The 27,534-nt window shown below is 41.0% G+C and overlaps 1 protein-coding gene and 1 long non-coding RNA gene across 4 annotated transcripts in view; one reads left to right on the forward strand and one right to left on the reverse strand.

The window, feature by feature from the left end:
- The first annotated feature begins 318 nt into the window (after window positions 1-318).
- Window positions 319-27,534, forward strand: part of NUCB2 (nucleobindin 2) — a 47,305-nt gene continuing 20,089 nt past the window's right edge. The window contains exons 1-7 of one of the 3 annotated variants that reach the window (XM_053282831.1): window positions 319-926; window positions 4,524-4,651; window positions 16,063-16,206; window positions 19,286-19,393; window positions 20,690-20,816; window positions 22,481-22,584; window positions 25,741-25,926. In XM_053282831.1, coding sequence (XP_053138806.1) covers window positions 4,553-4,651; window positions 16,063-16,206; window positions 19,286-19,393; window positions 20,690-20,816; window positions 22,481-22,584; window positions 25,741-25,926 — 768 coding nt within the window. In that variant the 5' untranslated portion in view covers window positions 319-926; window positions 4,524-4,552. The remainder of the gene's footprint in view (window positions 927-4,523; window positions 4,652-16,062; window positions 16,207-19,285; window positions 19,394-20,689; window positions 20,817-22,480; window positions 22,585-25,740; window positions 25,927-27,534) is intronic. The other 2 variants (XM_053282829.1, XM_053282830.1) reach the window with 2 other exon arrangements.
- LOC128339252 (uncharacterized) overlaps window positions 1,463-27,534 on the reverse strand; it is a 58,080-nt gene continuing 32,008 nt past the window's right edge. Inside the window, exons 3-6 of the long non-coding RNA XR_008312926.1 lie at window positions 6,191-6,294; window positions 5,330-5,496; window positions 3,628-3,781; window positions 1,463-1,601 (exon numbers count right to left, since the gene is read on the reverse strand). This is a non-coding gene — a long non-coding RNA (uncharacterized LOC128339252). The remainder of the gene's footprint in view (window positions 1,602-3,627; window positions 3,782-5,329; window positions 5,497-6,190; window positions 6,295-27,534) is intronic.

Here is a 27,534-nt window from a genome sequence, read left to right on the forward strand (position 1 = left end):
TAATTAACGTTGTTCAAGAAATGTTCATGTAACTTAACATGGAGGGTTCAGAACCAAAAAAACAACATTAATGGGCTAATCACAGTGTTAAATCTATTGAACTCCTTTAAACAGAACTCCTTTTTGTTTGAAGTATATGATGAAGGGGGAAATGTACATCGAGGGCTATGAAACGGCAAGCGAGTGACTGTTCTATATACGGTTCTGCTGCCCTGCTGTCTGGGTGTGAAATAACTAATCATCCGGTCTTTGTGAGGAGTTCCAGAATTTGGAATCCAGAGACAGAGGACAAGAGACAAAGATCACAAGACAACCCAACCGGTAAGACCTCTCAGGCTTCCCTTATCCGTAAGGAGCCAACCAGTGGAAACTCGGGAAAAACCTTCTTAGCTTCTCCCATTGGCTCTTCTGCCTCGTTTTTCTAGCCCCCTCCGTTTCCCTCTTCAATGCAGCGCGTCAGTGAGGTAAAACAAAACTAGCCCCGCCCACTCTAGTTAACGCCACGTACCTTCACCAGTGCAACGCAGCTTCATCCTTTTTTGCCTGTTTGCTCAACTGAACTTGGCTGCTTTAGAGTCGACCAATCGTAGTCCAACGCGATGCCCAGGAGGAGGGCAGGCCCCGCCAATCCGTGCACGCCAAGAGGTGGTACCTATTACTATGGGAACGGGAACTAGGTTTTGCTAAAGACCTGCTTAAGGGGGTGTATCAGCAAAGAAAGAGAGAAAGAAAGGGAAAACGGAGAGAAAGGACGGACTGAAGGAAGAAAAACATTCACTAAACACCAGCAACCTGGTAACTGGGCTGCTGTTCTCCTAGCATACACGTGCACAAAAGGAGGAAGGTTCATCAGCTGAAGGCAAAAGCGCTCAGGATTACTCTCGTCTCGACCCATCTCCATCGCAATGAATCACCGGAAGATAAAGGTAAGCTAAATTCCCTTTAATGCTGGACTTGTAGGGGCAAGCTGGCTGTGTACCGGGATCACATGCCCTCTTCTTTGCTCTTGGGTCCCCAGGCAATGGGCACTCAGAGCTGGGTAATCAGGTGTCACCCCAAGTTTCGTCTTGGTCCAACAGGTTATCGCAACAGGATCTTCCCCACCCTGGACCAGTTAAGAGTGGTGGCTGATCGGTTTGTTTGGTTTTCAAAAAATTAGGGGCTGTCAAGACTTGTGGGTGTGACCATCTAATGAGCATGACTCTTGTTTGTCCCTCCTTGAGCACTTGGAAAAGTATGATTCTCAAGGCAGGAGAATTGTTGTACTGGTTAAATTGATGGAGCAGAATTGGTTAAAGGGATTACGCTCTCTGAGAAGCTCCCCTTTGAATGGCAGAATGAATGCTACTAAATAAAGCTCTTGGTCGTTACATCAGTTCTTCTGAGGAGAAAGAAGTTTGCTTCAAAAAATCAGTCACTAGGAATCTCGTTACTTGGATAAAGCACTTTACCTGATTCAAAGTACACAAGTAGGATAGACTTATCCGGATGTCATGGTTCAGCTTTCCTTCTATAAAACACAGTGAAGATTTACCCCAACACAATACTTTATTGTTGGGTTACAAAAGTGTTTGAAACAAGTCTGGTGCTTCTTGTATTACCTGTTGGGGAAATGGTATCCAAAATGGGCATACAGTAATCAAACTCCAGGAATAATCCCTGATTATTGTATTTTTGAACAGGTCAGGTGCTGTATGTTTTAGAACCTGGTCTTTCAAGTTCTTATGCAAAGTGTTCCTTATGTGTCAGCCACACCAAAGTTAATTGATTTGTGGGGGGAAATAACTGAGTGATCTGTGGGCAGGCAGAGTTAGCTCTCTCATGTTAGGATGTGGGATGCTCATCTCTGAATGGCAGAATGTTTCTGTGCTGTCTTATTGGGCCATCACAACAATGATCATTTAGTTCTGTAAACCGCCCATGTAACATCTTTTTCCATGTGTGGTTGAGTAGCTGATCCAAAACGTTGTCTAGACCTTAGTGGTCAATAGAGTTTCACACTGTATTCCACCATAAGAAAATTGGTAAATTCATGTAGTTCTTTCCATTGCATTTCTGTCCAGGTGCAGCCACTTCATGAGGCAAGATGAGGCAGTGGTGTCAAGTGGCAAATTACTGGAGTGCCAGCAATAATCCAGCAATAATCCAATCCAGTCAAGATGCTCCCCACTGCTGTCTTGGAGCAGCTCTTCAGGACTCTTCTGATCCTTGCAAGCTTTGCAAGAAGAGTCTCTCCTTACATTTCTTCAAAGCTTGCAAGAAGCATAAGGAGAGAAGAGAAGGCAGCTGGCAACCTTCCCTGTCCCCCCTTCAAAGCTTGCAAAAGTCAGTTTTGAAAGGAAACTGGCCCCCACAAGTCTTTTTCCTACATTCATCTCTCCCTTCCTTTGTTGTTTTCCCAATTAGTCTAGTTTAGACATCACACAAAACCATATTTAATCATGGCTTACTCTGGACTAGTTCAGATAATACTTTGTGAGCCCTGGAATGTGCAATAAGGACATGCACACTCACGTGCATGCACATCTTTTCCCACTCCCAGAATGCTGTTCCTTTTGCATAATTACATGGGGAAGGAAAAGTTCTTCTGAATTATACTAAACAAAACTTTGGTTTCGTATGACATCTGAATTGGGCCATTGTCTCTATAAACTCCTTGAGGGTAGGGACCTGATTGCTGTTGCTATGTAAACAAATATATAATTATTATTTACTATAATTATTAAAGTGGTTATGATGCTGTTGATAGTTGGTTGAACTAGAAAGGCCTGGGTTCAAATCGTCACTTAGCCTTGAAGCTAGGTGACCTTGAGGTCATTCACGCAATCAAAAACTGTAAGGCTGTTCTCACGAGCAGCCTAACCCAGGTTAGAGCAGCTTAGTCTGGGTTAGGCTGTTCGTGTGGAGTGCTGAGATCGCTCCTGATCCTGGTGCTCCCGCCCAGCCTAACCCTTCTTTATGCTCTTAGCTGAAGTTAAGGGTGCAAGCACCCTCTTAACTCTGGCGTTGGGATTGTGTGTTTGCTCAGACTGCTTGCAGCCCGAGCAGACAGAGTCAGGAAGCTAGAGCTCCTTTCTGACTGGGGAATCTCCCAATGCACTGTGCTTGGTGTGCAGTGCATTGTGGGATTCCCATAGACCAAGATGCTTTGATTGCCCTGGCCTCCAATAAGCTGCATGGCTCCAAGGAGTGCTGCTCATATGCACGGCCAAGCTGCATAGCCAGGCAGACAAGGAGACTGTCTGCAGGGAAGGTAAATACAGCACAGCCTTCTTCCTCACCACCCTCTCCACCTCCCGGTAGTGTGAATAGCCTTCATGGGAACTACCTAGGTTTTCCTTCTACCTTGCTTCCATGCAATCCCTTCTACTCAGGTTTTCCTCCTACCTTGCTTCCACACAACCAAAAATTGGGAGCACACTTTGCTCCCAAACCTGGGTAGAACGCAGTTTTTGATTGTGTGTATGCCCCACTTGTGTCAGTCACTACCTCTTAGCATAGGCTGCCTCACAAGTAGATTAGGCTGATGATAAAATGTTTGGTGGAGGAAAGAACCAAGTACAGCACCCTAGAGAATGAGTGGCGGTGGCGGGGTGGTGGTGGAATTAATAGATAAAATATGAATACCTTGGAAATATTTTGAAATGGTGTTGTGTTAAAGCTGAGGAAACTTCAGGTACAACCTCAGGCCACATTTTGACTGTTAAATGTTGAAACAGAAAATAACTCTTTAGGTAAGGTCTTCCTCCATGCAATAGTTTCTTAACTGGACGTGGTTAGCCTAAAAGGAAGAAGCATAATGTGAAATTGTGTCCAAACATCTGAAACAATATTGCAAAGATGGACAAAAGAAATTGATCACTGTTTCCCCTAAAGAAACGAAGCAATGGTTAGACCATTGAATAGTAGGTTATTCCTGGGAATGCGGGCTGTGGAATCTCTTTTCAAGGAAGGTTGGACAATCAGCTGTCAGGGATCCATTAGGAATAGGATATCTTATTGTGGTCTCTAGAAGGTTAGATTAGAAGATACATTAGATGCTTTTGATTTCTCTAAATTCTCTCATTCATTAGCAACACCCGAGTAGAAAATGTGCATGAAAAGATAAAAGGAGCGATGATGATGTAGAAGAGGACAGAATATATTAAAATATTCTAAAATGTTATTTTAGAAAATAGAATGGGAAAGAACATGTAGGAGCTTTTTTTTTTAAAAAAATGTGGCTTTTAAAGAGAGTTTGTGCCACTTCTGCTTTTTCAGTATTAGCTTCAGTATAAATTAGGCCTTGTCTTATGGGAGAACTTCTGAAGACTTGACAATTAGTCTTAAAAGTTGATAAGGCAAAGGTCAGCCACTTTAGTATAAATGTGTATTTTTAAAATAAGGCCGTTAAAAAAAACTTCTATACCACCACCTACATTGACACAAGTTATACAGAAATGTCTTTTTTTTTGCCAGTTGTGTAGCCGCCTTTTTCACTAAGTTATGACAAATCACATGACCTTTCCTTTCTATTCCTCTAGAAAACCTGGGAAGATCAAAATCATGTTTTATGGAAAAATATGAAAGAGCATTTCTTTTAAATGGAAGAAATATAGACAGTGAAGTCTCAAAACAGAGACAGACAGACAGAGCACTTGGGAAAACAGAGGTACAGAGATTTTATCACATGTCATCTAAAGCAAGTTGCCTCTGAGCGCTGAGCAGGGCTGTACAACTTTGGCCCTCCAGCTGTTTTTGAACTACAACTACCATCAGTAGCAAAGGATTCTGGGAGTAGTAGCCTAACACCTGCAGGAGGGCTAAAGTTGTGTAGCCCTGAGTATAGAGTTGAATTTTTTTTACTTCCATTAGCTGGCAAGACCTCAAGAGAATGCCATACATTTCAATTGTTTCGTATTCAGGTGTGACTAAAAGAGAAGAGTGGCTTTAAAGGTAAGGAAGTTGTTGGATGCAAGACTGGATAGGAAGCCAGTTTATTCAGCAACAACTCCATTTTATCCCTCTCCTTTTCCTTCCCCTCCCTTTTCCGTTCTGACTCTGCCCTTCACACTCTCTATACAGGATCCCCAAGGGGACAAACATCCAAACACAACAGATAACTAGACAGAATACAACAGTGTGACTAAAAGAGAAGGGTGTCACAGCCGTGGAGAACTTTGAAGGTAAAGAGGTTGTTGGATGCAAACTGGATAGGAAGCCAGCACAAAAGAGAGATGTTGCATGATCTGAATCATACAATTCTTGTTTAGGAATTCAACCAGTTCATTGTTGTTCAGCACAAGTTTCAAGCCCTCTAGGAGGATTAAAAGATCTTAGTGTAACTTACCTAAATGTTCAAAATCATGAATCAGCTTTTCAGCATCACAGATGGAACCAGAACATATTGGAAACCAAGAATTGTGAAGGTCTTTCTCTGGCTGGATTCAGACACCATACAAAACCAGAGGTGCATTCCCATTGGGTTTCACTAGCCAAACGTCTGGACCTGGGGAACTGGAGTTAAAAGGAAAAAAATGGATTTCCTGCGGTTTCCCTCCCCTAACTCCATTTGTTACCTTCGGCTTTCATTAAATTATGTCATCACTAGTAAACTGCATTTCAGCGGTGACCAAGGTACCTCTGATCCCAGGATTGTAGTTAGCCGTTACCTCAAAAAAGGAGTTGAGGAAGGAAGCTCCTCCCCCACTCTGGCTGCTATTGACTGTATGGGCTGTCCTTCAGGAAAGAAGGAAGCCCGCACAGCCAGCTTCCCCGCCTTTCTGCAGTCTTGCTGACTGCAGAGCCCTTGCTCTCCAGTACATCTGAACACAGATGGGAGAGCGGGCGTGGAACCGTATTTTGTCTGAACTGGCAATCTGTGCTAGAATTTTTTTAAAAAATTGTTGTATATATTACAGTATCATGCAAGTTGAGATTTTTTTTAAATGAAAGATTAAATTCATAAAAGTACATTTCAATACACATGATATTCTTATAACTAGTTCACATATAATGAATGAAACTTAATTTGGCTTCACTGATCAGCACTGTGTTAAACTGAGGTGATACGTTGTTATGCCTACATGTGTACAAGGGGGTTAAGGATTTGTATGTGTGAACCAGCCATTTCTGTGCAAATGTATTTCTCAATATAGTCTAAATAGCTATTTTTCGAATTCCATTATATATGGTATAGTCAGCATAATACCAGACTCTGTTCAGCTTGCCAGTGGGTTTCCCCTGGTTGGTGCAGCCCCGTGCCATCTTCTGCTCATCCACAGCTGAAGGTGAGGCCTTATATATTGTATTGTTCTGGGGTGAGACAGAAATAATAATAATAATAATATAATTAATAAACAACTTTGTTAGTCGCTCCATAACAAATTGTTTTCTGGGCAGCTCACAACACAGCATTGAAACATCAAGTAAAACCACATAACTCATGAAATCATAACACACCAAAAAAAACAAGCAAACCATTTAAACACCTTTTTTTTAAAAAAAAGCCAGTTTTAAAAATCAAATTAAAAATCAAAATTTAAAAGGCCTGAGTGAAGAAAAAGGTCTTTAGCTGCCATCTAAAAGAACAAAGTGATGAAGCCAGGTGAACCTCACTGGGAACGCTATTCCATAAATGGAGTGCAACCACTGAAAACGCCCTCTCCCTAGTAGTCACCCACTGCACCTTGTTTGGCCGGAGCAGCTGGAATAGGACTTCTGAAGAAGATCTTAAGGTCCAAGTTGGGACACATGGGGCAAGGCGCTCTGTCAGGTTAGGGCTTTGTGACCAGGTTAAAGCCCAAGCCATTTAGGTTAACAAGCCATATGGAAGCCCAGGAAGAGGCAAGATGTCTCTGAATACTAGTTGCTGAGGAGCAACACTGAGAAAGAGCTATTGTTTTCAAATCCTGTTTATGATTTCCCAGAGCCATCTGACTGGCTATTGTGGTATCAGGAAGGATGATTAACTAGATGGACTTTTGGTTTGATATCTCAGGGCTCCTTTTATGTAGACCAAGAGGCTATTCACATGCGTGTGCAAAACTGGGCTAAGGGAGCCCAGCCCGGTTTTGCACGTGTGTGTGTGTGTGTACTGCCGAGATGAGGCCGATCCCAGCAGCACCACGGTGGTAAACTCGCCTATGAAGTCTTCCTTTAAAATGAGGTTAAGAGAGCGAGTGAGCGCGCTCCCAACCTCATTTTTAAGATTGTGTGGCAGCTGCGGCTAGCAGACTTGGGGACGGGAGGGGGGATCCACTCGTGTGGTGCATTATTGGAGCTCTGGTGCAGGGAGGGGCGATGCAGGGCAACATGTCCCGGCACCCCAACCCTTGGAGCTGCCAACAGCAGCCAGTGCTTGTCTAGGTGGGTGATCCACCTGCATGAGGAAGGCAGAATGATCATCTGCGGGGAGGTAGCTCTTTAGGGTTTCCTCCCCACAAACCTTGTAGCCTTTTCTCACTGCTCGTGAGAAAGGGCTCCATATTTAGTTGGCCTTACTTTGTTTCATCCATCAGCTGAGGGGGCAAACAATAAAACAATGACACAAGTTAGTGTGGAAAGGGGGGGAAAGGGAAAGAAAACAAGCAAAGCTAGGTGGGAAAGATTAACTATTTGATGGGAAGATGATGCTACTCCTTTTGCATGATAAATATATGATTTCTGTAATTGGTTTCCTTGATTACTTTGCAGTTTTCTTTTTTCCTTCTATTACGTTATAGCATTTTCTGATTTTGAGGCTGGGCTCAGTCCTTCCAAGAACTTAATAAAAGTGCACACACAGAGTCTTTTGTATTTGAGTGACAACTTTTAATGCATCTCTTGATGTAGTAGCCTTCCTCAGCAAAGATTTCCAATAAATAATGCACATTTTCCTGTTTCAAGAGTGAGGACTAGAATTTAGATTATGTCTGTATTGTGCATAAATCTGAAAAAGATAATGTCTACTTTTTTTGGTACTGTTCTTTGTAAGTAAATAATGTGAGATTTGATGACTTGCTAGTCTATATAAAACCTCTTCAGACATTTAGGAAAGGAGGGGTGCTGGGTATGTGCATCATTCAGACCTATTGGACTAAAACACTCCTGTTCCATGAAGGATCATAGCTTACTTGGTGCAGGGAGTGGCTTCCTCTCCAACTTCTAATGCAGTGGTGGCTGGTGGCTCCTGAGACTGGGAGGGTGCTAGGCGGGGCAAGTGATGGGCAGAGCCAGGGATAGTAAGAGGTGGAGCCAATTTTGGGCTTCTCTCTCTCTCTTTTGCCAAGCCTTGCCATGCCCCTTTCTCTTTCTCTCACCAGACCTGTCTGTCTCACTCACACACCAAGCCCCCTCTCTCACCAAGCCTCTTCTCTCTCGCTCCCTCCCTCCAAGCCCATACCTCATTTCTCTCTCTCTCTCTCATCCCCCTAAACCTTGCTTTCTCTCATCAAGCCCCTCTCTCACCAAGCACAGCCTCTCATCAAGCCTCTCCTTCTCTCTTTCTCACCAAGCCTTTCTTTTTTCTGCCCCACAAGCACACCACAAGCCTGCCTCTCTCTCTCCCTCCCTCCCTCCCTCCCTCTCCAAGCTTTGCCATCCAACCCCTGCTTCTCTTTCTTTCTCCCTTGCCCACTCCTTGCTCCCAAACAAAAACAAACATGGAAAGATCAGACTTACAACAGCCAGTGACTTTTCCCAATCCGAGAACTTCCTCCAACCACTCCATCCCCTAACATCTTGTTTTGTTCTTACTGGCTGGAACAGCCTGCTCATCAGGCTGCTCCAACCAGTCTAATTGTTAGGGGGTGCTGGCCTGGCCCTACCACTCAAAGGCAGTAAAGATTGGTGGAAAAAAATACGGTTACTATTGGCTTCAATGAGTGATGACAGGAGCTTCCCACTAGGGATCAGAAGTTGGAGCAACTTGATGTGCGGCTGTTCCAGCCAGGAAGTTACAGGCACAGGGAGGAGGGGCTAGAGAAAGCTCCCTGCTTGAGAGAGTTCCTTGGTTGCTGGTAAGTCCGATATTCTGTTGGATCCTGCCAGCCATCCTTGCTTTGATGGATGTACATTGCTGGAAGAGATTTGTAGAGCAGCCATCTGGGCTTCCGTTTTCACCTTTGTCAATTATAAGATGGACATTTCTGCATCCTTGGATGCAGCCTTTAGCTGGAGGGTCCTTCAGCAGCTTCTCTAAAGAGTCTAGCAGCAGAGGGCCAGGCTGGGATGAGAGAGATTGCTTACTGACATTCCAGTCAGTATCTCCCCCCTACCACTCTCCCAAAGTAGAATGGAATCATGAAATTCCTTCTCTTCAGAGGTAAGGAGGACATCTTGTTTCACCTGCTATTAGGAACTATGGTCATCGCAGCTGGAAACCATCGCTTGACTGTGAGTACACAGACCTTCACTGTGTTTTCTCACAGGTTAGCTTTGTTTAGTTTTATGTTGTTATTATTATCGACTGTTGCTCTTCCTGTTTCTCCTGCCCCTTTAGAGAAAGGTTTTTGTTCAGTTTAAAAATAAAGATATACAGAAGCATTTATTCCTGCAGTACAAAATAATTCTTTTTCTTTGTTGCTAAAATACTTCATAATTACAGAACTGATGTACATAGATCCATTTCTGTATGGTGGAAATAGTTATGCCCTTGACCATATTAAATGGTTTGATTTGGGACTAGTCCTATGCATAGCAGTCATAATGGATATTCTAAGATGTAGGAAAGTGATTCCAACCAACTGGTACCAGTTTCAATCATGTACTTTATGATGTAATTACTGGTACCCATTACCTTGTTTTGGAGAGGTCAGATTGAGAGGTAAGATCTAACATAGCTGGCCAGATTGGGCAGTCTGGAATGCTGTACATTCTTCCACAACAGATGATGTTTGTTTACCAGAGGCGTATCTAGGGAAAATAGCACCTAGGGCAAACACTGAAATTGCGCCCCCTGTCCAAACATCTGACACCCATCTTTGAGATAACTTTACCATAATATCAGCTGAAAAATAGTCAGGCTCGTTAATCTTTTAATATTTCAAAAACTATTTAGCAGTGGACTTAGCCATACCAAAAAATGCTGGAAAACTACAAATTTCAGTATGCTGGGGCTCATGAAATACCCAGATACTATGTGGAGGTGTACTTGGAAAACTAGAAGTGCCTGTCTAATTCTCTACTATGCACTGTAGCATCACCATTACATAAGCTTTAAAAATCAATGGAGAATTTGACTTTTCCCAGATACTCTGTAAATAATTAAAGGATATGCAGAGTAAACTGTCACTGCTTGGAATATATTCTAGTCTTTCAGAAAGAGAGTTAAAATGAGAGAAATAGAGAAAGAAACTCCCAGTGGGCCTTAATATTAAGGATTTCACACTGATTCAAAGACAAACTCACCATTAATAGCCACATTAGCAAGACATCACATTTAACTCACTTATCACAAGAAGCAAAGTAAGAGCAAATGAATACAATACTAGGTCATAAGCTTCAGCTCAGTATTCACAAGCCCTGATTCTCTGTACATAGTGCCAATCTGAATATGTGTACAGTGTCTTATATTATATTAATTTTTTAATTTTTTTTAAACCTGTAGCCCCTTTGGGGGGCTTCCTAAAGTCTGGGGTTTTTTTTTGCCAAGGTTCCCCCTCCCCCTGCTGGACTCTAAGGCCTCGCAGGTAACATTTGAGCATGTGCAGTGGCCATTTTTAAAAATAATCCTTTAAAAAAAGAAATGGCCACTGAAAACAAAATGGCCACCGCGCATGCTCAAATGGCCTCTGCAAGGCCTGGCATGACCTAGGTCCTCACAGAGGCCATTTGAGCATGCACGGTGGCCATTTTGTTTTCGGCAGCCTTAAATTTTTTTTTTAATTTTACAAAATGGCACCCCCTTCAAGTGGTGCCCGGGGCACGTGCCCTGCCTGCCCCACCCTAGATACGCCCCTGTTGTTTACATCTGTCTACCTTATGCTGTAACTATTGGCTCCCAAGTGGCATTTTCGGGTTTGCTATGTCCTGAGTGTTCTAGTAGTTGATCATAAGACTGGCAGTTTTGTAGATGCCACAACTTGTGTAAGATGGCTGGATTGCAACCCTTTTGTACCTTAAGATGCAAATATTTGGGATAGGCACTTGGACTAGTATCTGAGAACAAATAAGTTAGACTAATTTGAAATGCATGACCTCTGATTTCAAACAGTCTTCAGGTAGAAGTGCCATAGACATGATGCTACAATATGGCATTTAATCAGATCTGTGTGCATAAATGTTATTTTACAAGGGAACAGGCATGTTATCCCACAAGAAGACACAGCTAATAGGAAACAAGGCACAAATGATGTGGGATAAGAGTCGCCTTACCTAGATCACTGTTTGTCTCTGGAACATGTTTCCAGGGATGAAGGGGAAATGCTACATGGTTACTTTCTCTTCTGACCTTTTTCAAGAGCTGCATTATAAATGTTGTGATAAGTGTCTTTGGCACCTCAAATCCAAATGGGCTCTGCTACTCAATTGGCATGAGGAAGCTTCCAGATCCCAGCTGCTCTGAGGTGCAAACTAGCTCCCCAAGACCTCTTCCAGATTCTCCTCTACTCCTTGGAGAATAACACAATGCCCAGCCCAGACCCTGAGTGCTTCATTCTGTTTGAAAAGAATTAGGGTTAATTCTTTAATGTGGCACCCACATTAACCGGCTTACCTCCCTTCCTCATTGCTTACCCTCAGCATTACACAAAAGTTGCTTTATACTATAAAAGATAATGTTTTATTGACAAGTAGCGTGAAAGAAAGTAGAACTTAAAAAGAACAAAAACTCATCTAGACTACTCCTAGAGGTATTTTACCTTTCTGGCATAGTGACCTGTAGCAAGTCAGGTTCCCATTTCTGCCCCAGCATTGGAACCTCCAAATCAAAGATAAGGGAAAGATCTCCAAGCACTGGTTATATCAGTCAAAGCTTCATAACTGTGTTCACTTTTAGTGAGCTGCCCCAGGGTTCTCATTCTAATTACATTTTCACTGTTAAAGCTCATCAAACTGGTCTGTACAGTGTCCCCTTCTGCCGGGATTACAATTTGGACAAAAGGGAAAATTATGTTGATTATGATGATTATTGTTACATTATTATTCTGCTTTTCTACAAAAGGGTTCTCAAGAGTTTATATAAAAGGGGGGGGAATGGTCCTCCTGTATCCAAAGGCTGCACAATAATTAAAAAAAGCAACCGCACCATCAACAGCCACTAAAGGGATGCTGTGCTAGAGTTGAATACAATCAGTTGCTCTACTTCTGAAAAGTATGATGGTTCTTAACTGCTGGAAGTTATAAGGAAGTTCCTAGTTTACTTGTGTTTATGAGAGAATTGGGGGAGGGGGGCTATGGGAAGCCCTAGAGAATCCTACAAGGACATCTCAAACACACAGGTATCTAGAACATGGCCAGTGTTTCTTATGCTGGGGGGTATGTTTTCAAGATTACTTCTTTTTTTACAAAAATCATCCTTAATACAAGGGATGTAATGATATACTTAATTAGAATTGAATATTATTATTTATCTAATATAGTTTAGTGGATAAATGATCAGAAATCTAGGATGACCAGTTACCACAGGGAGTTCCTCTACCATTAACACTTGCGTTGAAGATATAATTTCAGCAGTTTCAACTTTTCTTCCCCCTGCATGAAAAACTGCACCTATCAACATTTCCTCTTTTACATAGCTATTAAAGAAGGTCATAACCATTTTTCTTTGGATCTAGGAGCCAGTCCAAAAATTTAGGAGCCAGACAATGGACATTTAACAAAATTACTGAACTTAGTGTCGGACTTTGTAGACAGAAGAGTTAATGGGCTTCTCTTTATCCCTTTAACAATTAACATACTGGACCCAGTGATATGTTAACTTTTAACTTTTCCAATACACCCTGGAACATCATCTCTTGTTACCTCTAAGACTCAGTTCTTCAGGCTCTCTAAAACAAGTGTCTCCATAGTACTAGGTGTTATACAGAAACGACAGTTATCTTGCTATTCAGATGTGTGTATACTTACAGAATTATTTTTCTTAAATATGAATGTGTTTAGGGTTAAGGTGACAATCTCTCAGAGTCAGTTTGCTGCCTATAATGTAAGAATAATAATATTTACTTAAATTTTACTATCTCTCAGGATTGTTATTAGGATTAAGGGCATGATGTTTAGAATGGATTTGATTTCTGGCTTCATAAATCCCTACAGGTAGATCACTGGTAGATTTTTGCATTGTTTTCTTAAAGGCGAAATAATCTGTTTTCCTTTGTATCATCAAGGCTTCTGGTGAGAAGGCATTAAGACATGTAGTGAGCCAGTGCTTTCACTCATCTGCCATATAAACTGTGGCCTATACTGATGTTCACAAAAGTTGCCATGTCAGTGAGAGCTACAAGTCATTATATCCCACTGCGTTGGTAGGTATAAAAATATAATCCTGCTAAAGTTAACCTGACCTGGCATGAACCTTCCCAGGGTAGATAACACTTGAAAAGTCACTTTGTACACCAGCTGTGTACAAAATCTGTTCCAGTCAGGCCTTTGTAGTCACATAGCTTGATCCTAAAGCTTCTTTTACTAGCCAGCATTTGCTTAGGCTGAGTGCACTGCCAAGGAAATATTGCAAAACATGATATTATGCGAGTACTGCAAAGACATTTCTGTTTATTAGATGTTCATGGTTTAACATCTTTACCAGCGTTTAAAAGAGCCCTTAAGACACATTTTTAAGTTAGGCTTTTAGTAATCTTTGAATGTTTTAAACTGTTTTAACAGTTTGTCTTATTTGTTTTTGTTGTGTTTATTTTTGTAAACCACCTAAAACCTTTGGACTCAGGCAGCATATAAAATAAATAAATAAATAAATAAATAAATAAATAAATGAATGTTTTAACTAGGACACAAATTATGAAGTGTGGAATGTAATATTGGAAATAATTAACAAGAAGCAAAAGACTGAAACTATTGGCATAGGTGTATATGTGCTGGTCCAGCTGTGGTAGAGTTGGCCTTTGTTTTAATTCCAGCTCAACCATCAGCTTGTGGGAAGACCTTGGGAAATGCATTTTATCTCTGCCTCAGTTACCTATCCATACAAAGTGAAGTATTGGTAACCTGCCATATAGTATTATCATAGAAGGATTGTACTATAAACGTGCTATGAAAATAATGCATAATATAATGGTGGATGCCAAGATGTCTCTGCCAAGTAAGTTGCACATCCTCTCATGTGCTCACTTGAATTCTTGATGTGAAATGTCATAATTTTGTAATGTAATTGATGTGAAAAGTAATAATGGGTGACTTCAATTACCCACACATAGACTGGGTAAATTCATAGTCAGGTAATGACAAAGGTCAAATTTCTAGATACGCTGAATGACTGTGCCTTAGAACAGTTGGTCTTGGAACCAACTGGAGAGAAGGTCGCCACCTTGGACTTAATCCTGAGTGGCACCCAGGACCTGGTGTGTGATGTCAGTGTCATTGACCCTTTAGGGAACAGTGACCATAGTGCCATCAAATTCAGCATACATGTGGGGATAGAATCACCAAGGAAGTCTAACACAGACACTTTGAATTTCAGAGGAGGAAACTTCTCCAAAATGAGGAGTATGGTGAAAAGAAAGCTAAAAGGGAAAATCAGGAGAGTCACTTCGCTCCAGAATGCATGGAGTTTACTCAAAAACACAATACTAGAAGCCTAGTTAGATTGTATACCCGAAAGGTACCGAAAGGTACCACTAAGTCCAGGAGGATGCCAGAATGGATAACAGGTAAAGTTAAGGAAGCCGTACAAGGGAAGAAGACTTCCTTCTGAAATTGGAAGGCACGCCCAAATGAAGAGAACAAAAAGGAACACAAACTCTGGCAAAAGAAATGAAAGGCGACAATAAGGGAGGCAAAAAGAGAGTTTGAGGCACATTTAGCTAAAAGCATCAAGGGGAATAACAAAAAGTTCTTTAACAACATCAGATGCAGGATGTCAAGGAGGTGGTTGGACCATGAGAGATTGAAAGGGATTATTAAGGAGGATATGGAGGTTGCAGAGAAGCTAAATGAGTTCTTTGCATCTGTGTTCATGGCAGAGGGTACTGAGCAGATACCTGTTCCTGAACCAGGCTTTTTGGGGATGGAGGCTAAAGAACTGAGTCAGATAGAAGTGACAAGAGATGATGTTCTAAACTGTCTGGAAACATTGAAAAATAGCAAATCTCCAGGGCCAGATGGCATCCATCCAAGAGTGCTCAAAGAACTCAAATGTGAAATTGCCAACCTCCTTGCTAAAATATATAAATTATCCCTGCAATCAGGCTCTGTACCGGAGGACTGGAAAGTAGCAAATCTAACACTGATTTTCAAAAAGAGATCCAGGGGTGATCTGGGAAATTATAGGCCAGTTAGCTTAACATCTGTTCCAGGCAAATTGATGGAAAGCATCCTCAAGGATAAAATTGTAAAGCACAGCCAACAACCTGGATTGCTTAAAGAGGGGTTTGGATAACTTTATGGATGAGAGGTCTATCAACGGCTACTAGTCGGAGGGCTATAGGCCACCTCCAGCCTCAAAGGCAGGATGCCTCTGAGTACCAGTTGCAGGGGAGTAACAGCAGGAGAGAGGGCATGCCCTCAACTCCTGCCTGTAGGCTTCCAGCGGCATCTTGTGGGCCACTGTGTGAAACAGGATGCTGGACTAGATGGGCCTTGGGCCTGATCCAACAGGGCTGTTCTTCTATTCTTAAATGTGTAAACTTGAAGTCAAGAGTTATTACCAGTCCTGAGTTCACATTACTATGTAATGCTATTTCCTCTGTTTCAAGCCACTGTGGCAATTTTAGTTCATGAGAGTGTAACCATGAGTAATTCCTGTCATGTTCTAAGGAATTATTCTTGTTTCTCCTTGCATATGGACACAGGTACATTCTTATGGGATCAGCATCCTTTTAATGTGGCTTTTTTTAAAATCATAGAAGCAATCAATGGTTACCATGGATGAGAGCATGGATGTAATGCTGAACATGTCACTTAGAGCAATTACTTTTGTTTGTGTTGTTTCAGATAAGATGGCGAACTGTTTTATTACAACAGTGTGTTTTGCTGTTGACCTATCTTGTAATCACATTGGAAGCAGTTCCTATAGATGTAGACAAGACAAAAGTACAAGAGGAAGAACACGTAGAAAGTGCAAAAGTAGATAATCCGGTAAGCAAATTTTAAAGTTTTTTTTCTTAAAGACAGTGGCTGACATCCAGACCGATGAAGTGCTTTTGCAATGAACAGAGTTGTATTAGTGCAAGAAGATAATGTAGCTGTAACAAAAAACAGGGATGCTCAAATTTGTACTCATGTGCTATTGTGCAAATGTTCTCTTCAAAACATATGAGGCATGCTACTAGTGCAACACTAGTCTGGAATGTAGGCTCCAGACTTAGTGCTAGTGCAACAGCCTTGCACAGGTGCTTGATTAGTGTAGATCTCAGGCACTAACATTATCATCAGCATCATACATGTATAGATTACCATTAGTTCTGAAGTGATAATCTTTTAGATTAGAAGTTAATACTGTTCAGTGCTATCTGTGGCACTCGGGGTTTGTATTCATGTCCTTTTGCTTTTTGACTTGCTGGTTTCAGGAAAGTAATGCAGACAGATAGCCGAGAAGGTCAGATGAAGGAAATCAAAAGAGACATTTAAATATCTGTCTTAGATGACAAAATTACTTAAGAATAGAAGCATGTAGGTATATAGTAATGGTAAAGTGTGCCAGCGAGTCGGTGTCGACTCCTGGCGACCACAGAACCCCATGGTTGTCTTTGGTAGAATACAGGAGGGGTTTACCATTGTCGTCTTCCGCGCAGTATGAGATGATGCCTTCCAGCATCTTCCTATATCGCTGCTGCCCATTATAGGTGTTTCCCATAGTCTGGGAAACATACCAGCGGGGATTTGAACTGGCTACTCTGGCTTGGTAGTCAAGTCATTTCCCTGTTGTGCCATTAGGTGGCAGGTATATAGTACTTCTAACTAATACGTATATACTGCTTTTCAATAAAAGTTTCCAAAGCAGTTTACATGGGAAAATAATACATAATTCCCTGTCCCCAAGGGGCTCGCAATCTAAAAAGAAATCTAAGGTAGACACCAACAGCAGCCACTGCAGGGATGCTTTGCTGGTGGTGGATAGGGACAGTTGCTTCCCCCCTGCTAAATATAGGAGAACCTCAATTTTTGTGGGGGTTCCGTTCTCTGCAATTACCGTGGATAAGGAAACTGCAAATACTGAGTAATTGTGCCTATGGGATTGTGGGGGTTATGTTTCCAGAGGTCAAAAAAGGTGCCAGAAATGGGTAAAATTGCCTGAAAATCACAGGGGAAAGTATCTTACAATGCTCAGTATGTCCCCAGCTGTCCAGCAATGCCCCCCCCCCCAATGCTGCAGTTAGCACTTTTTTTGGCAAAAATGTGTGGTTTTTTCTGGTTTTTTGTTTTGTTTTTACAAAAACGAACCAGAAAATGGCTCCCTTACACAGAATGGCAGTCAGAAATGACCTCAGAGGTCACTTCTGCCCACCCTGACCCATGAATATGCAAAAATTAAGCCTTTTTTGCTGTTTTGTTCCACGTATACCGAGGTCGAGTGCCAATTACCTAATCGCAGATATGTGAAACAGCAGATTTTGAGAACACAATTAATGAGGTTTTTCTGTATAAGAGAATCACTACTTCAAAAAGGTGCCCCTTTGCTCAGTTAGTAAGGGTTAGCCTATTTAGCCTAAAGAAAAGGTTGAAAAAGGCATTGACCATTTTCAAACATTTGAAATAATATCAGAAAGTAGAAAGTTATTTTTCCCAATTATTATTTTTGCGTTTTCTCCCCTGCCCCCCCCCCGACAGATAATAGGACAGAAAACAATGGACTCAAATTATCGGCCAACATGACTCGCAGTGTAATGCTGGTGTTCCTGGAAACAATGGAAGTAGCGTGATGCACGTGCATGCATGCTGTTTTAGATAGCTATGCAAGAATGCTCTTGTACAATGCTGCTGGGGCTGGATTTCATGTGCACAGCATCCCCTGTGGGTCAGAAATTCCAGTGTTAAACTGTGTGTTATATCAGCTTGGGCAGAATTCTGGTTGCATTCTGAGTCATGGGTGGATGCTCATCCTCAGAAGGTGCCGGTGTGACTAGCCCTGACTTGCTCTGCGGCTCTCTTCCCACGGTTGGAACTGCCGTTTCTTTGCTGTGGGAGGCAGTCTCCGCCTTTGTTTCAGCACTGCCCAATGTCATCTCCCACCCTTTGGCCCCTGCAGGTAACGGGGTCCTCGGGGAGGGGGCAAGGTCCCCACAGATGTTTTCAAAGGATATATTCTGTTAGGGGATACTATTCAGCTAGGCATGCGTTTCTGTTTTATGCAAAGACTAGATTATCAGTTTAGGGGTGGAGGACGTTGGCTAAACATTTTCAGCCAACCTCTGTCTCAAAAGCAATTTGCAGGAAGATAGGCTTGGACCTGGCCCAAGTGTTTTGTTGGTGAACTCAGTTGCTTCCAGATTGGTGGTTCAAAGCTAGAGGGAAAATAAAGGAAAGGAATTTAAAGTAATAATAATTACTCATCTACCACTTCTATGCCTTCCCTTATTAGCCCTTCCCACCACCCTGGGTCTGATGAGCAGGTGCCCCACCCATGTTCCCCCAATCATCCCTGCTTCACTCCCTCCCTCCTGTGCTGCTCTCTCTTGTCTGGTCAACCACTCCTGGCAGCACTTTGTGGTCCCAGTGTTGCTTCAAGTTTTGTCAGGTTCTACTGCCTGCCAAAGGAGAGGTTGCATTGGGAGCAACCCCATGGGTTTGTCATGTCAAGTTTGTCAGGTGGGTTTGTCATGTCAGTGTCAAAGGGGGGTGCTCAAGGTGATCCAGGGCTGAGAACCATCACACAAAGCTAGAGGGAAAATAAAGGAAAGGAATCTAAAGGCAAAGTAGCACATGTCCCTTGAATTTTTATGCTCTGCTGCAGAACCTTTTCTTTAGGAAAGGATCATCTGTGAGACTAGTTAAGTCTGTAAAAGTTGAAGTTCAAATAGAAGTGGTCTCACATAAATATGTGTGAACGTCTATATGGCTGATTCTTACAACATGAATACTTTTTATCTTCAGCACTGAATCAAAATTACTTCTTAATTTCTCATCTAATCTAGTCTGAAGCACATCCGTGGGGTAAAAAAGCACCTCCTTCTCCCCGCTCACTCCATTTACTAATCTGATATTTATTTTTCTGAAGGATACTGGGCTTTATTATGATGCATACCTCAGGCAAGTGATAGATGTTCTGGAGACAGATCAACATTTCAGAGAGAAACTCCAGACAGCGGATATAGATGAAATAAAGGTATGTGTATTGACCAACAGATCCTAATACAATGTAGTGGAGTATTCATCAGAAAGATGTGGTGTTATGTTCTTGTTGGTTTCAGTAGGATATTGCTTAAGCACGTGCTTGCCTCTCTCCCTTGGGAACCAATGGTATTTAAAAATGCTCAAGATCATGTTAATTGTTTAGAAAAAGAAAGCTGAAAATTAGTGGATTCGAATAGGTGCCTGCTGAGCATACATGCCATGAAAACAGTTCTAATACAGATCAACACATAAACATAAGAATAAATAGCACAGTTCATTTTAGAGGTCAAGCAAGCAAGATTCAGGCCTTCTCTGTGGCTGTCCCAGGGCTCTGGAATGTGCTCTCTGTGAAAAGCTTCTCCATCTCTGGCTACTCTTTAAAAGGCCCTCAAGATGCACCTGTTTCCTCAGGCTTGTAGTAAAAATTAATTTAAAATTTAATTTAAAACTGTTTTCATTCTGTAAAATTGTTCTTATTCTGGGATGGTTTTTTTGGTATTTTATGTTAGGTATACACATATCAGACAGTATATAAATATGATAGATAGATATTGAGAACTCAAGAAAGTTGTGTCTGCCTCCTGCTCAAATGGCAGTAGTGTTTATATGATGCAGGAAAGAGGAAAAGTGTGCATTGATCTTGCCTTGCATGCTTTTTGCTCTCATTGGTCAGTGAAAGTAGAAAGCATCCAGTGCTTTGATGGGGTGCCTAAAAGTTGCAACAGTGGCCAATATCCTAACTAATGAAGCATGAGTGCTGCTGCTGAGTTTCAGAATGTTTGGGGAAAGAATGCAAGCTAATGTCAAGAATGGGATTTCCAGATCTGTGGTCAGTAGAGTGCATGCTAATGTGGTGGCATTGTGTTACATGTTCTCAATGGAGTCTGCTGCAAGATCAGGGTGCCAAGAGTCCCAGTTCAGTGGCAGATATGGCAGCCTTATTCCTAGATAACAAGGAGAATGTTGTTCCTAGAGAACAAGAGAACCTTCCTAAAGGTTGCCTTTTAATTTAATTTTATTTCAAACATTTGTAGGCCACTTCTCTATTTAAAAATAAGCAAAGTGACTGCAACTGTAAGTATGTGCGTGCACACACACACACACACACACACACACTGTAAAATGTAGACTTGGATTCTATTTCTGCGTCAAAAGTGGGCAATATTCCCTTCCAGCAGAAATACGGAGCTTGGTAAATGCATACTTTATAATGGGTCTGAATGCAATGAGCACATGGCAGTACAGTGTGTATGTAATTGTTTTTATTGATCATTTGTTTCATTGACAGAGTGGAAAGTTGAGCAAAGAGCTAGACTTAGTGAGCCATCATGTGAGAACAAAGCTGGATGAACTGAAAAGACAAGAAGTTGCACGATTAAGAATGTTAATTAAAGCCAAAATTGATTCATTTCAAGGTACGAACACAAAGCAAAACATGGACAGAGTTAATAGGTTGGGCATTTGGCATTGTCTGTCTGTCTTTGCATCAACAGTAGAGATTATATTATGATAGAATTGTGTGAGCATTTGTGATTCCCTTGACCTCATTACACATTCCTGCCCTACTTCAAAATCAGGGAGAACAAGTCAGACTAGCTCTGGGGAAAAAGCAGAACAGAATGAGTGCTTTGGAATCCAACTCATGTCTCAAGTTAAAGAAAAGAGATAAACCAGCTGTGGAATTTCCTTTCTAAGATTATAAATGCATTTGTAGATCTCTCATTAATTTCTCTGAGTTTAGCAAATCTCACTTTTCTCAGAGAGTACTGGTAATATGTTTGATTCAAACATAAACACTAAATTGATGATGCATAAAATATTTTATAAAATAAAATATATTGATGATGCATAAAATATAGTGACTGACATCCTGACTTCCAAAGCACTGGTGCAACTGGAGAAGCACCAGTGTTTCAGAAGAGTTCCACCAGTGCTTCAGAAGAGTTCCAGACTAATGTTGCACCAATGCAACTGCACCAATGTTGCACCAATGCAACTGCATGCAAATTTCATTACCTCCTCATCCCTTGGATGCCCTCTGTGTCACCTGAAAATATGTTCCTGAGGGCTGTGTGCCCCTTGGTGACATATATTTTGGTGGCATATATTTAGGAGTACTACTTTGGGGAAGGAGAAGTTGCTGAAATTTGCTCTGACACAGCAGTTGACTCGAGGAATAAAAGGTAAAAGTGAAATAAAGATACAGGTGGCTGTCATTATCCATGGGGTTCTCACCCACAACTGTGGATAATGTGACCTGAGGCAATGGGAATTCTGGAGTTAGGTTCCTGGAGGTTAAAAGTGGCTAAAAACAGCAGAAATAAAACAAAGTGATGTACTGTGCTCTGCAGGTACCGTGCTCTGCAGCTGTCAATCAATCCCCCCCCCCCCCAATTCCAGCAATTTTCCATGAAAAATCATGATAATTTTTTTTGTTTTGGAATTGAGAGCCACAAAATGGCTCCTTTCAGCAAAATGGTGGCTGGAAATGACCTTGAAGTCCTTGGATAGGCAAATTCCTACTATTGTTTTAACCATGTATAATGAGGACAGGTCTCCATTGCCCGACCACAGATATGCAAAACTGTGGGTACCTGGATCACGGATAATGAGGGCCACCTGTAGTTGTCACTATTTTTGTGGAGTTTGAACAGATTTGTTTCCCTGTTTATTTTTAAAAATAATATAGCACCTTGTTCCTGACTTAAAATAAATGTTTTGTTTTTAACTGTAGTTATTGCTTAAGATAAATATGATAACTAAATATGTTTTGAGTGTTGATCTTAATATTTGCATAAACCACCTAGTGGTATAAAAATGTAATGAATTAATTAATAATTTTGAAACCATCTTGAAATTGCTAAGCATTTTGTGTTCTTTAAATGTCAATACCCTTTTATCCCTTGTAGGATATTGCCCATCTCTGCAGCCCTCTGAGGACTGCAGATCAAAAATGTGTGTTTAAAATATGCCTTGACTTCCATAAGAAACTCCAAACCTATCTTTTATTTGGTATATTGCATGATTAATACATTTAATCGAACATTTTTTTTCTTCTTTTTGTATGGGTGGTTTTCAGATTCTGGCATTGACCATCAGGCTCTTCTCAAACAGTTTGAGCATCTGAACCACCAGAACCCTCATACCTTTGAAGCTAAAGATTTAGACATGCTAATCAAAGCTGTAAGTGTTAAGTGCATGCTTTCCCAGATGCATGCTTGCTACTGTTGCTATGTTGCTCTACAGTTGAGCCCATTCTTGCTCTTTCCCTGTGACTTTGAATAACTTTCCCGGTTACCTCCGGAGTAATAGTCTGGGAATCCCATTTGGTTCTGTAATGTAATATCATGCTACTGAAGCATTCATGTCAACTTAAAAACAGCCTCTTAACTTGTTTCTCATACTGACTCATGTGACTTGCATCCCCATGCCAATATAAGCAGCCTTGGATTTTTACAGAGCCTTTATGTGTAGTGGTATGTCTGAGCAATGCCATTTAAGGCTTCTATACATTTTCTTTTCTGATTTCTTTAAACACACACAGATGGGATAACAGGGTGATGTATACTTACTGTTGATGAATTTTGTAACCAATTAAGCAGTTACATTTACATTTTCATATTACGAAAACCTCAGTATAAGTTCTTTTTGGGATATAAAAAGTATAAGCTGACTTGCAGTTAATAAGCAAAATGTTGTTAGACTATAGCACTTGCTTTTAAAAATTATTTTTATTTCAGTGCCATGTGAGAACCAAAATAGCCTTGGAATATAAACAAATGCACCCTTAACTTGCAGTCTTGCAGACTAATATTGACTTCCACAGATCAGTTTAGTTGGTTAATTTACCAGCTAATCCAATTAAAGCTTGCTGCCCTATTTAAAAAACAATTTAGATATGTAGTTCACCCTCTTCAGAGGTCTTATGGCAAGTAATGGCATTGCATACATGAATGTTGCCAAAGGAATCATTGTTCTTAATAAAAACGAAGGGATGGGAAGAGGAAGACAACTGAAAGGAAAATATATCAATTGAACTTAACATTTCTTATTTGAACTTAGCATTTCTATAAAACCTGTAGTGTTCAAGTGCTTAACATAAATTACCTCAGTAACTGTTACAACAAGCCTGTAATGTAGACCTTTTTTTTTTTGTCTGCATATTGCAGATGGGAGGTTTGAGGCTGTAAGTTATGAGTTCTTATGCTCCTTCACAGGAGAGTGAGATTTCTGTGGGAGAGTTTGTACCTCAGAGCTTAGGCTCTTAGCACAACCCTATACCAGCTGCCATGCATGTCTGTAGAGGAATGCACAAGTTGAACTTACAATGGGGATGGTTGAGGGCCAGAAGACAATGCGTCTTCTCACTTTCCTCAGTAAGGAAAATGGATGATTGAGGAAATGGTACTCTCGGAAATGGTGGACTGGTGGAAGGAGGAATGATGAGGACTGGTGTAGAGACACAGAAAGAAGATATGAGAGCAAAGAGGAATTAGACACAGATGGATCCACCTTGTGGAGATTGGAAACAGGAAGGAAAAAGATGAGGACCTGGGGATTATAAAGAAGCACAGAGTAGCAGAAGGCAAAGCCTGGGCCTGAGACACACTTAAAGCACACATGCACATAGAAGCATTGTTAGCACAAACCTAGTATGTAGATAGTTGAATGCAAAAAGCTGGTGAGGAAAGTGTTGCAGAAGACAATAGCAATACAGCAAGAGAAAAACTCCTGATGTCTGTATGTAAGTGGAAGTAAAAGTGATGTCTATATGTAATGGAACTTCCAAGCCTTAACAAATGCAAGTGGTCATTCTTCTGTGGCATGAGGAACTCCTACGTGCAGGGCAGTGTTTTATGGTGTTGGCCTCCTTCTAAGTCTGGAATTTTATTAGAATCCCTTACTTGTGAATATTTTATAGTAATTAGTCCATCCTTGCTTTAGAGTAGCTGCTGTTATGCTTCTCTCATGACTGATTGGTGGATTCAGAAGAACACACGTGGCACAGTCCTCCTTGAACTCTCCCTAGCTCGTATTCATATTTGTACTTGTCTATGGAATGCTAGCATGGTTGGGAGAAGAGTTCTAGTGCAGGCTGTATGCAGGAAGCTGTTTTGAGCTTTTTTTGTTTTAGTGAGAGAGTATTCAGACATATTTATTCTGATATGTTTATTCATATCAATAAATATTTATTTATATTACATATTCTGGTATAATCCCAGAAAGGCACCATGTACTTTTTCTGAAAGCACAGACCAGCTTATAGTTGCTGCTGAACGCAGCTTAGCAGTACCTTCTCTCAAAGTGGCCACATGGGTTATTTCACATTGGCTGACTTCACATTGGCAGCTATAAAATAACAAAATAGAAGTTTTATATTGCAGTGCTATGAGTTGTTTATTCTTCACATTTACTATAAGTACACTATGGAGATTTGGTAAAGGTATTTTTCTCATTTAGTTGATACATGTCATCCTAACAAGAATGTATGTACATTCTTCCTAACAAGAATATATGTTGATTTTTCTAGCACAGCAAAAAATTCATCCAGAAGAAAGGTTTTTAACTACCCTGGTTACTACAGTGCCCATTGGAGAACGGAATCCACATGTTTAGCACTAGGGAGTGGGCAGCTGGGACAGCCACCTGGGACTCGCAGCTTTGTGAGGACCTACTTGATTGTCAAGAAAAAGCAAAACTGAGTGTGTGCCTATAGACATGGGTGGCAATTGTGCAAAAGAATGCTGGACAACTTAGCACACTGTCAACAAGTAAAGGCAATGCCTCATCAGTGGCATTAGTAGTGACATGGGGAAAGAGAGGGCAGTTTGCAATTCTGTTACTCTTCGTGGTATTTATTTAGACATCCTTATCCAATAATAATGATCGAGTTAGGGGGCCCACTGTCTGTCATCCAAAGAGCTTACAAAATCCTGGAATTAGTCCTGAGAATAATTTTTGTACAGAAAATGCAGACAGTTAAGTTATATTGAAATCCAGCTGTTTTAGCCACTGTGGCTCAGGGTGGTTTACACAGAGAAATAATATATAAGATGGATATTGATATACAGTATACCATCTTTAGGTATTATGTCAGATTTGTGAGATTTTAATATTTCTAAACCACTCCAAACCTGTTTTTTTCTCTTAAGTAAACTGGAGAAAAGGGTGAGGATGGTAGCAGCTGTTTAATTTGTCCTAGGGCATATTTTGGGGGAAATTGCTAGTACAAAGACGTGTTGAGTAAAAGAAATAGTTTGTGCTTCATAGTGTATTGGTTGGCCTCATCCAGAAAGCATCACATTCTCAATACAAGTTGGTTTTTTATTTTATTTGTAGGCTACAAATGACTTAGAAAACTATGATAAGACCCATCATGAGGAGTTTAAGAAATATGAGATGATGAAAGAACATGAAAGAAGAGAATATTTAAAATCGTTGGATGAAGAAAAGAGACGCCAAGAAGAATCCAAGTATGAGGAAATGAAGAAAAAGCATGGCAACCACCCCAAAGTTAACCATCCTGTAAGGTTGCCACTAGAACTTATGCCATGTTTGTGTATGTGTTTGTGTGTGTGTGTGTGTGTGTGTGTGTGTATGAATGAGACATGTCTGGCAGGAAGGAAAGTTGTTTACTCTCACCTCTCTCTTTTCATCTTTGGGGATCTGTCAGTTGCTTTTGTCAAAGTATAGACTTGTGTTACATATATTTGACCATTTGCTGAAACCATGCTTCAGAGGCAGCCTCTCCAACTATCTCAGAAAATCAACTCACATTGGAGGAAGGCAAGAACCACTGTCTCCACCAGTAGGTACAGAGTGGTCCACCAAATCTAGCCTTTTCACTACATGTGCAATGTTTAAATTATGATTCTTTTCTCTGGGAAGATATCTTCTGATTGGCACTCATTTTGTTTCCCCTCATATTATAATTGATATGAATATTATACTATGCTGGTTTAAACTGCCAAATTAGCAAGGGTATGGCAAAATATCCCCCCCTACACACACACACACACACACACCTCTTTCTTTGGTGGTGTGGTATGTTGAATCTATTCTGTCTCTTCCTCCCTTCCTGTAGCTTGTGCCTAATATAATTTGTTTAATTGGATGCTCTGGATTTTGACCATTCAAGCTCTGAAACCGCCCCCCCCCCCCCCCGCCACAAGAGTCAGGTGGCTGTCTCCTGCTACAGGGGTAGGAGAGGGAAGCAGAAATTTTGCTCAGTGGATACTGAGGAGGTAGGCTGTCAGTTCCAGGTACCCCTGTACAGAGTTTGACCTGTTCCTAAGGTGGTTTTTTCTTTAGAGGCAGTATTCTGTGTGAAGATGGTGGCAGTTTTACTCTTTGAGGTAGAGAAATGTAGGGATTGATCCTTATTGACCACATTTGTGCTTCATTCAAAAACCTTAACAGTAACCTTTTATGTGGGTAATTAAGGCTTACTGAATTCCACCCATCTTCACTCCACAGTGTTTATCAGTCAACATGAGAAGTACTGCAGAAAGATTCAAGTAGTTGTTTGCTGTACATACGGAACATATTATTCACATTTTTATCATGCTCTAGTGACAATGTAGGAATTGATACTTAAGATGCTGACATTAATGGATGTCAGGCTGCCTCTTACTTAGTAGACTCTGAATTTTTAAAATGGGTTTGTAAATGTGATGAAGAGGATTTCAAAGCTTTTCTTAGAAATATCCCTTGAAAATAATCACCCTGCTGAATTTACCTTCTGGGTCAGGCTCAGAATGAGTCCCATTGACTATGTAATTGTCTCGGGAAGCCTGCTTCAATTTGCAGATCATTTGGAGGTTGTCCCCCAATTTGATAATGACCACTTTCCAAATCAACTTATGCCTAAAACATTTTGTCCAGCAGCCCCACGCTGAGGCTCTATACCAACCCCACATTCTACCTGCCAGAAGAATCTGTTGCTTCAAATGGTCCAGTCAGCTGGACAAAACAATAACAGAACAACTTTTTTAAACTTGTTTAATTTGGTTAATTTTATTAGTCTGATTTTATATTATATATTATAATATATCATATATTTATATTATTATATTGTAACTGTTTTATAAATGTTGTGAGCCGCCCCGAGCAGTAATGTATTAGAGGGGCGGG

The sequence above is a fragment of the Hemicordylus capensis genome, chromosome 1, assembly GCF_027244095.1.
Source record: "Hemicordylus capensis ecotype Gifberg chromosome 1, rHemCap1.1.pri, whole genome shotgun sequence".
In the NCBI taxonomy this organism is placed as follows: domain Eukaryota; kingdom Metazoa; phylum Chordata; class Lepidosauria; order Squamata; family Cordylidae; genus Hemicordylus; species Hemicordylus capensis.